Raw genomic sequence first — 10,032 nt, forward strand, 5'->3', positions numbered from 1 at the left:
TGTTGCGATATGGGACTGTAAAATAGCGAATGTTGCCTAAGTGTGCTCCGTGATTGGCGCGCGTATTTCACAAGTCCAAGAGCAGTGCGTTCATTTCACTTAACGACGGTGGATGTGCTTGCGCATAATCATCACTTACTCCACCTGCACAAGAAGCAAGTACATGCGGAAGTTTCTTTCTTTCGTGTTTTTTTTTTATTTTTGACGCATAAATGTCCACATCCTATCCTTTCATTTTTACCTAAATCTGGTCTTACATTATCATTTAAATTTCCACTAAGTGATGCTTGTAAACGGCGCAGCACTGGTCACTGCAGACAGCCCAGGAGGAGCCCTCTGCAAAGATCGCAGCACAGAGGCGGTGCCCCTTCCGTGAGATATAGATATTCCTGTGTGAGCGGTCTTCATCCCTTCTATAACTGTTGGGACCGGGGTTCCAAAGAGGTGAGATGTTCATTCATTTTGGAGGAATGAGGAACGTGGGCTGGGCCTGACATCCAGGAAGTTTAAACGCGCACGTTTATAATGCATTTTTTACAAGAATGATGCAGAAATACTGAATATAAGATAATCACGTTCAAGCTGCCGACCCTCTTCACCCAGCGTCCGTTTTCTCTTTAATCCCTCCGCCAACCTGATCCTGTCGCCTTCCCCATCCGGCGTCAGGAGATGGATGACATCATCCCCCGCCAAACCGGAGGTTGGTAGCCCTTTTCCCTCCGAAGAGAACTTGGCCAAAAACCACACAACATCACTGGTGCACGAACAGGGAAAGAGGAGGCACAATAAGCCTCGTTCCGCGCGGGACGGGGCAGTTTGGGCTGAAGTCAGGTGATGTGAAGGAATGTCGCCTTGCCAAATTGCCAAAACCCTTCCTGTGGAGCCCAATTGTTTGCCATGAATCATCGCAGTTGGGAGACGGCTCTGACGAGGTCGTCGGCTCGTTCCCCATGTCGCGTCCTCCGTGAGCGACTGGATCGCGGGAATAAACGGCCGAACAAACAATACGTAGACACTGTGATAACTGGTTGTAGCGATACAGTTCAAGCGCTTTGGGAACACCTCTAGGTGGCTTGCTGGTAGCACAGACAAAAGAATATGTTTTCTATTTCGGCCTGTGTTACACGTTTCTTAAAATATAAATGCATTGAGTTCTATCGTTCATCTTCCTTCCGTATGGTGACCATTTTTATACGTAAAACTGGAGGAGGTTAATAAGAAGTTATCCTTGCTGCCCTCTTGTTCATACTTTTAAAGGGTCGGAAAAGGCTACTTAGGCATACACTGCCGTGATGGCAGGTTTGGAGCGCTATAATGCAAAGCTATTCCAAAGTGTTTCTATTCTGTTTCTGCAATAAGCCCTCCACGATTGGTCAAAAAATTTTCGGGCTACCCCCTCTTCGCCTGTCTGTCACGCGAAGTCACGAAAACCGCGAAAACTCCTCATCTGATATGAAGTTTCCACACTTGTTATGCATGATTAGATCAAACAAATGAAAAAATAATTATTTTTGTTTCCACATATTTGTCTTTTGACATTAGCCCTCCACTATTGGTCATAGTTTTTCGATCTGCGCACTTTTCGCCTGTCTGTGGCGTGACGTCACAAAACCGCGAAAACTCACCATGTAAAAGTTATGTGTACGAATTAAAGATACGCTAATACGCCCAACAAAACTGAACTGTTTTCGGAATAGCGGGAGGCTGCCCCGTACCGAAAGGAGTAGAAGACGTCTGCCTACCGACCGCTCTGGCGTCGGTTACTCGGAGCTGCCGGGGAGAACGTATTTTCTTTTTGGGAATTCATAAACATTGTTACGTGCAGCGTAACGTTGTCGGGTCCTTTCGGCATCGTATACGACATCGCTCTGCCAACTCTTCTTTCCAGAGGACCTGTTTTAGCGACTTTTTAACCTTTCGTTGCACGGCGCCTCGATTTTCGACCAGCCACCGCAAGCTTAGCAAATGCAAGCGAGCCAAGCGGCCCCACCCTCCTAACCTGGTTATCTACTTTCACTGCGCTAGCTCGGCCTCCCCGAAACACTTTCCTCTTTTGCTCACTTCTCGCCTCTTGTGAGTCAATTAGATAAGAAACACCTGTGAAAGTAGGCAATGCTATTCGCTTTGAAATCAAACAAAGGTGACCTCATTTAAACAAGAAGAGCATTTGATTAGGCGGTTCAAACAATGCTGTGTGTTACCGCCCAGTGCTTACGTCGGTGGTTATGTAAGGTTCACGTCAGCAGATTGGAATAAAAACAAATTGGAACAGTTTTATGCTATAGGGCCCCTGAACGAGTGTTTCTTTTTTCTATTAAGACACAGGAGACATAAGAACAAACATCGATACCCCGATTTATTTAAGAGACAGGCAAAATAGCCCCGTCATCGATCTCGATATTATATTTGTGTCTCTGTTTGTTTCATTCACACAGAGTGCTTGGGCTATAGCTATATACCGTGTGCCCAGGTAACGTTAGCGAAAATGTTAAAAAAATATTTAAAGAACATCGTGCAAGATACAATTATAAGACCTATGTTCGATCGTTAGAGGTCTGGCGACCGAACACGGTAGGTCATAAAACGTATCTTGCACCGTCTTTTTGAGGTTTTTTTTTTTTCGCTGAACAGCTTGGCTAACAGCTGGGACACACAGTACATACCCATATCTAGAAACTTATATACAAATGAGAACGCGTGATCCACAGTCAGCAGTTACTTCGAAGCTTTTGTCTTCCATCATCGTATGGTATGTCCTGTGGCTTCCATCATCGTAGCCTTTTTTTTTTTTTTAAGCGAACAGCCTTCTTTTTGCTCCTTCGGCCGTTTTGGTGGTTGGTCGGCGGTTGGTATACTTGATCGTCGGTGGTCGGACTTGGCCAGGAAAAAGCTCTCTCTCTTTCTAGTTGGCCCGTTTGTACGGGCTATTCGCTGGCATTGTCAATCGTCGTCGATGGATTCTGCACATTTGTAAAGAACGCCATTCTGGTTTACTCTTCGAAAAAACGACTTGGGCGGTTTTCCTCTATACTGCATCGTTAGGCTGACGGTGAACGCTGTCCACGGAAATGGTGCAACTGCACGTAGCGCTGGTGCGAGAGCAGGCACCAGCGCTCTCACCCCGCTCTCTCTATTCTTGACGCTTTGCGTGCACAAGGACGCTAATGAAACGCTTGTTGCGCAGCAGCGAAACACTATAGTTTGGAGTTTACGTAATTGACGTGCCTTGACAGTTCCCCCTATCGCAGGCCGAATCGCGTCACGTGTTAAAGCTGCTGGCAGACCGAGTGATTCGTTCCCGTCTTCTGCGGCCATGCAAAGAAAGAAAAAAAAAAGAAAAGAAAAAGAAGAGGAAAAAAAGTAAAGCGGGAGCAGTTTGTTTTTATGTCTGTGTGATTTGTTGTTGTTAATAAGTCCTACCTGCTGCCGATCAGACGTCGTTGTACCACTCGTGAGTAGTCAGCCCTTTCGCAAGAGTTTTTCTATCTTTGGTTTGTGTAATTTCTTACTATCTTTCTCTCTCTTTTTTTGTTTATAGCTGCCCTATGGCATGTTCGTCCTTATCGAGGCACATTTCACCACAATGGCAGCGGGGGAAAAATTGGCCGAGAAGATCGAGCTTTATCCTGGGTATCGAAGTTCGGCGATTAGAAACATATTATAAATTATTCCCTCAAGGTCACCCACGACGCGTTACCTATGCTTGATTTAAAAGTTATGCAAATGTATTCTATCTGTGAAGGTCGTAGTGGAGATGGCGTTAGATGGCGTTCAAGGAATTCAAAAGTTAGGTGTCCCAGTAAGCACGCTTGCTGCCAGATCAGGAACAGATATTTATGAATGCTCCAGCGGTCGCACTTCAAAACAGTTAAGGGTCATAACAGTAGTAAGGCTTATAAGAGTTATAACATTTTTGAGGTCAACCAATCGCAGTGGACCTCTATTTAAAGCGCTTCGAGTATTGCCTCGCAACAAGGTATACGAGATCACGTGAAACGGAAAAAAAAATGTTACTTAAAAATGATCCATCTTTTCTGAGAATATTTACATCAGCTGCACTGAATATGAGAGCCTACACTAATAATCACTTCAACCTGCCTGTTTGTACAAATGTTTATAGAAAGGGAACAGTTGAATTTTACGAGGATCTAATCTGGAATTCTATTCTGAGTTACCTTAATTATACTTCCCTTTTAGAGGCGGTTTAGAAGTTTTTATTAAATATGTGAATACCTATTATTGTGAGTAATTACATTCCTGTGTATTAAAAAAAATATTATTCTGAAGAACTTCCGTACGCCGTATGTTTATTTTTGCCCAAAAGTTTTTCCGCTCGTGCCCGCAATGCCAGCGCCGCAAACCTCCGTCTCATCCGGCCTACGGTTTATTACAGCAGCTTCCGTGCCCCTGCTCGTGCCTTCGACCGTGCGGGAATTTACATGTACGGGCCGCTACCACGAACACCTGCTGGAAAACGATGGATTATTGTTGCAGTTCATCATCTTACACGCTATGCTGAAACAGCCGCTCTACCTGCAGCAACCGCCAGTGACGTTGCATCCTTTCTGCTCCATTGTTTCATTCTTCGTCATGGTCCACCTCGGGAACGGCTGAGTGATAGAGGCCGCGTGTTTTTGGCGCAGGTGGTTGAAGCTCTGCTTGCTCAATGCCGCATAGTTCACCGGACCACCATGGCGTACCATCCTCAAACTAACAGTCTTACGGAGCGTTTCAATTGAACCCTTGGTGATATGCTCGCCATGTACGTTTCATCGGAGCATACAAACTGGGACATCATCCTCCCATTTGTCACGTACGCATACAATACGCCTACCCAAAGTACTACAGGATTTTCCCCGTACTTCCTCCTCTACGGTAGCGATCCTTCCCATACCATCGATACGGTTTTGCCTTATACACCAGACGTGTCAGAGTGTGCTCCTGTTTCGGCCGTCGCCCGATACGCCAAAGAATGCCGTCAATTAGTCCGACATTTCACCTCCGACGACCAACAACGACAAAAAGCCAATCGTGATGGCGACGCTACGAATCCGAACTTCGCTCCCGGCACACTTGTCTTGTTGTCCGTGCCTTTTACCACGGCTGGACTTTCGACAAAACTTCTCTCGAAGTATGATGGACCATACCGCATCGTCGAAGGCACCTCTCCTGTCAACTATGTCATAGAGCCGCTTACACCGACATCCGACAAGCGCCGCCGTGGACGGGATATTGTCCACGTTCACCGCCTGAAAAAATTCTATGACCCGCTCGTCTCCACGTCGTAAGTCGCAAGGATGGCTCCGCTTTTGTACCGGGGTTAATTGTAATGAAGAAGAGCACAAGGACAAGGCTAGCCAGATCATCTGTTCAATGCCTGCAGTGCAACCAGTGGGCCAGCCGGATCGTCAGTACTCAGCACTAGTGTGAGCCGTTCGGGCAACCAGCTGTTCCTGCTCTGCGTCGCTTGCCTTATCGGTTACGAACAGACGCTACCATCTGAATTGTTCAGTGCACCCCTTTACAATATATAGAGGGTGTCGCAGCTGTCACGCAGCACGATTAAAAAAAAAGAAGAACGGCGTTAGAAGCCAACCTAGTGCATATTGTTGCCAGTACAGTAGAGTAGCCGCCAGTAATTTTTTTTGTTACTGAGATTTAATTATTTAATTGTAAATAATTATCGAACTCGAGAAGTACTGTCCTAATTATAAAATTGTCAATGAGAAAGTTGTAGAGCAACATGAAAAACTCCCGATACAGCTTTCTGTTGCTCAATGCGTGCTAGATAAATGTGTTTTTCCGAGTGTGAAAGAAGCCCGCGAATACACGCAGAATTGCCGCACGACTGGCCGCTCGAGGCACTTTGTGTGTATTCGCGGGAAAATGGCTGAATAAACCGAGGACAAAAAAAAAAGGCATCGAAACGACAGAGACGTTTGTTGTCCCCGTTTCATTTGGGCAATTTTTACTTGAAGCTGATATATATATATATATAATAAAGTTCACTTATAAGCACAATTAATTGAAACAACCCGGACAAAACATAAACAGTTAGAGAGGATGAGCAGAAACAAAAATGCATGGGGACACTATCGAACAGAGGCTGTCGTTATTTGCAGGTGAATAAAGAAAAACTATTGATAGTCACAGCAGCTGTAGCTTCGATAAGCACTACAAAGGACGAGTGACCTGTAGGTAGCCATAAAGTGAAGGGAAAAAAAAAGAAAGACTTTAAAAAATCATGCGGATCCCACGCACTTTGGGAATCGGTGTAAGCGAAGCTTTCGGAGCTGTTCGCTTTCATTGGCAATAATTAGTGGTGATGTTGACAGCAATGTACGATTTCGTCAGCGTTTAGTGCAATACCAGAGTGATGAGTTGACGTTAAATGTTAACTTGCGTGCACCCCTGCTGTTTGTCTGCGCAGCACACAGAACACACAGCGAGACGTGTTTGCTTGAGGCGTTGTTCTGCGCCATCATTCGTAACCTCTGAGAGGGTTAGCTTTAAATTGTCTCACACGGCATATCGCGTTGTGTCAGAAATGTTCAACCTTAATTGAATTGTGCGGCTGTATTTGCCAAAACCAGAACCGGATTACTAGGCACGCCGCAGTGGTGGACTCCGGATTAATTTTGAACCCCTGGGGTTCTTTAACGCGCACCTAAATCTAAGCACACGCGCGTTTTTTTTTTTTTTTTGTTTTTTTGTATTTGCGGCTCGTGTGGCGTTGCTCGAGACCTCGAGCAAATCCATGGCCACAATGGTACCGCGGCGCGCACGCAAGTGTTGATTTGACGTGCGGCCGTTTCCATAGTGTCAGATAGATGCTACGGTCATTTAATGCTTGCGCCTGCACGCCTCGCGTCAGTTGCCCACTTGACGAATTTGCAGGGTGCTTATTTTTCAGAAATAGCAGAAGCGTACCGTACAGTACCGTGAACTTTAATTTACACAGTTTGTCCGCAACTACTGCCGTGTTTAGTAGTAGCGTTTCCTTGCCTTCTTACGGCGCCTTTCACCCCCCCCCCCCCTCCCCCTTCATGGTTAGCTGCGTGCGAAAAGTGGCAAGTATTCAGTCGTTTCGTGCTGCGTCTGTTCTACCTATTCTCTGCTTCCTCTCCAACCTCTTCGCTGCCATTCTATCTATGTGCCCTCTGGGTTGTTGCGAGCTAGTACAAAGGTACGCGCTGCAGTCTCTGAAATGCTCTTGGGGGGGGGGGGGGGGGGGGTCACGGATAATTACAGCCGTCGAGAGGGTATTTTGGCGACGCCCAGGGAGCTACAGAGGGCATTGTGACGACGAGATGGAAGGGTCCAAACGAGTTTCTCGCGTTGCCTTTCCTCTCTGCCACGCTCATGCCATGTATATGCACGCTCTGAACCACCTGCCGACGCTGTGTGCACGACTGTGATAACAGCAGCAGTAGCAGCAGCAGCAGTGGAAAGGGGAACGAAGAGGCACACAAAGCTTCGCTTTAAACGACAACTATACATTATGGTGTATATGTGCTGCGCAGAAGGGTATGAAATGAATTGGCATAAGTTTCAACGACTATATCTGATGGCAGTTTATACTAACCTGTGGCTCAACTGTTACCTCATATGATCTGGTAAACAAAGCGCAACAATTTTTTCCTAGGAGGCACTTGAGAAGAAGTGGTCAGTGCAGCTGGCGACGACCTTCAATGTAGGCAGGAATGTATACCGGAGCGCGCTTGCTTTTTTTTTCTTCTTTAACGAACCGAGGGCATAAAAATGGGCGTTCCAGCATTCGGACTTGTGTGTCGCAGCCTTGACTACAGTTTATGGCAAAATCCTACCCATAATATTTACACTTTCAGCGCACCTCAGATGTTGGCAACGTGTTCTGGCAACGGTGCATTGCGCCATGAACCATTTGCCCAATGTTTCAGCGGCAGGGCCACTAGCCTATATTATTAGCCCCCTCGCTTCCCTTCAGTTTGTCTTGACTATCTTGATATGTGCATCAGTATTTGGTAGAGAAGATGTGTATTGAGGAATTTGAGTTAGTTTTAGGGTGCTATGATACCTGCTCATACTTCATTAAAGAACGTCATTCATTTATTCAACTTTTGTTGTAATTTGGTTGCTGCAATTTAGGGGATTGTATCACAAGGAATGAGAAATAAACACAAATAGGAGGTCTGCCAACAATTAAGGCAAGGTAGCTCTCTCCATCTAATCTCTGATCATTCTTAGCCACATTAGGGTGCAGCTTTGCCTCTCCATCTCCCACGTGGCAGACTGTGAACTTTCGCTTCAAGTTAAAATAGCTCAATAAACCGAGGACATAAAAAGGCACAGAAACGACAGAGACGTTTGTTGTCCGCGTTTCAGACCGATACTACCTTTTATTGCGTTAGCTTTAGTGTTCGGATTTCCTATTTCCGATTTAGAATCAAGCGAATATCGTCACCACTGTGCCCTGCATGCAAAGTGCGGGAAGACATAGCCCACCTAATCGGCGCTTGCAAGGCTATACGTATGCACTAAAAAGAGCGGCCTTATTGTCCGCACCCAAACATTCACCAACTGTCATTATTTCAAGCAAGACACGCCCTTGGCGGCTCATGGACTAGCACTGCCTTTGCATCTCGCCAACGACGCCACTTATGTGTTTCCTTAGAGACACTTGTCTCAACGAGATGCTTTAGTGTCAAGTGCTGTGTTTGGTGTGCGTTGTGTATCTTCGTTGTGAACTGTGTACATCATTTCATTTTCCATCCTATCCATCTGTAGTAGCATGCTAGGTATGCCGCTAGGCAAATTTCTCCAGGTTCCATTAAATCTATCTCCCTAGTAACATGCCCGGCCAATAACTACACAGATCTATACCGTGTTTGAAGTCAAATCCTGTCATGACCGGCTCCTATAATAGGCTGTTATTCACAAAGCAGGACGTACACTAAAACCGGTTCGTAAGAACAGGCATCGACCAATTATGAAATCGAAACATATTCTTAGCGAACGTGGCTGATGACAGATGCACAGCTCTTACGAACGAAAACATTTCTTAATTCAGCACCCATTCTTTTTACTGTTCATTGTTTAGATGCCAGACGGCCGATGATTACGCAAGGCAGCTGACCTACTCGCGGGGAAAGGGCCGGCTCATCTCCTTCCCCGCGAGTAACAACAAAGAACACTGCAACTGTTTTCCCATATTCCTTGGGCGCGGCGAGCTACAATGATAAAATACCGTTGTGTAACACGAACTGACACGCACTGGGACGCTGGCGCGCGTTTCTATACTAAGTGTCAGAATGCGCGCTCGTCCAATCCTAACGAAATACGACAGCAGGTTACGTCCCACGGCGCTGGCCAAAACTTTGATAGAAAGTTAAGATACTTGCCTCAAATACGGATGTGACTTTCAGTTGGTAGAGAACCGGAATGACCATTTTGGAGACGATGACGGCGATGAGCGGAGCCGACAGGAAGTTCCATAGGTAGTGGAAGCCGTAGGCGTAGTAGTGCGCGCTGAAGCCGATCACGCCGATGGCCGAAAGCATGGACGCGAGCACGGAGCCGGCGAGCGGGAGTGTGCGGAGGCTCCGGCTGCCGAGGAACATCTCTTCGGTGGTGGCCTCCTTGCGCGCCCGCCTTGCGCAGGAGAAGTAGAGTCCGAACCCCAGGTTGGCGCACATGAGCGCGCCGAACACCGCGTACTCGACCTCGGTGCGCATGGTGCCCAGCAGCCGCGACGGGTGCGGTATCAAAATTTCAGCAAGAACGAGGAGAGCGGCCCAGCAGCAACGTCGCAGCCGGCGAAAGGTTGCCTCCCGCGGTCGGTGGGCCTCACAGGTGAGCAGAAGAGGCTGTCAGCGTCATGTCTCCGGGAAGTCCGAACAGGATGCTCGCCAGCGACGGGACGATTTCAGCAAACGAACCCCGCGGAACAGTCGAAGCCAAATACAGCGCCATTGAGTTACACTAGTGCATTGGGCGGGCGCGCGCGCGCGCTTTCTCTTTCCCGTTGCGGTTCCGTCGTCTATAGGGGATCAT

General features: G+C 47.0%; 1 protein-coding gene across 1 annotated transcript in view; it reads right to left on the reverse strand.

The window, feature by feature from the left end:
- Positions 1 to 9,744, reverse strand: part of LOC119437260 (sodium-coupled monocarboxylate transporter 2) — an 85,580-nt gene extending 75,836 nt beyond the window's left edge. The window contains exon 1 of the mRNA XM_049660395.1: positions 9,381 to 9,744. Coding sequence (XP_049516352.1) covers positions 9,381 to 9,713 — 333 coding nt within the window. The 5' untranslated portion in view covers positions 9,714 to 9,744. The remainder of the gene's footprint in view (positions 1 to 9,380) is intronic.
- Positions 9,745 to 10,032: the final 288 nt, after the last annotated feature.

This window comes from Dermacentor silvarum, chromosome 1 (assembly GCF_013339745.2).
Source record: "Dermacentor silvarum isolate Dsil-2018 chromosome 1, BIME_Dsil_1.4, whole genome shotgun sequence".
Classification (NCBI taxonomy): domain Eukaryota; kingdom Metazoa; phylum Arthropoda; class Arachnida; order Ixodida; family Ixodidae; genus Dermacentor; species Dermacentor silvarum.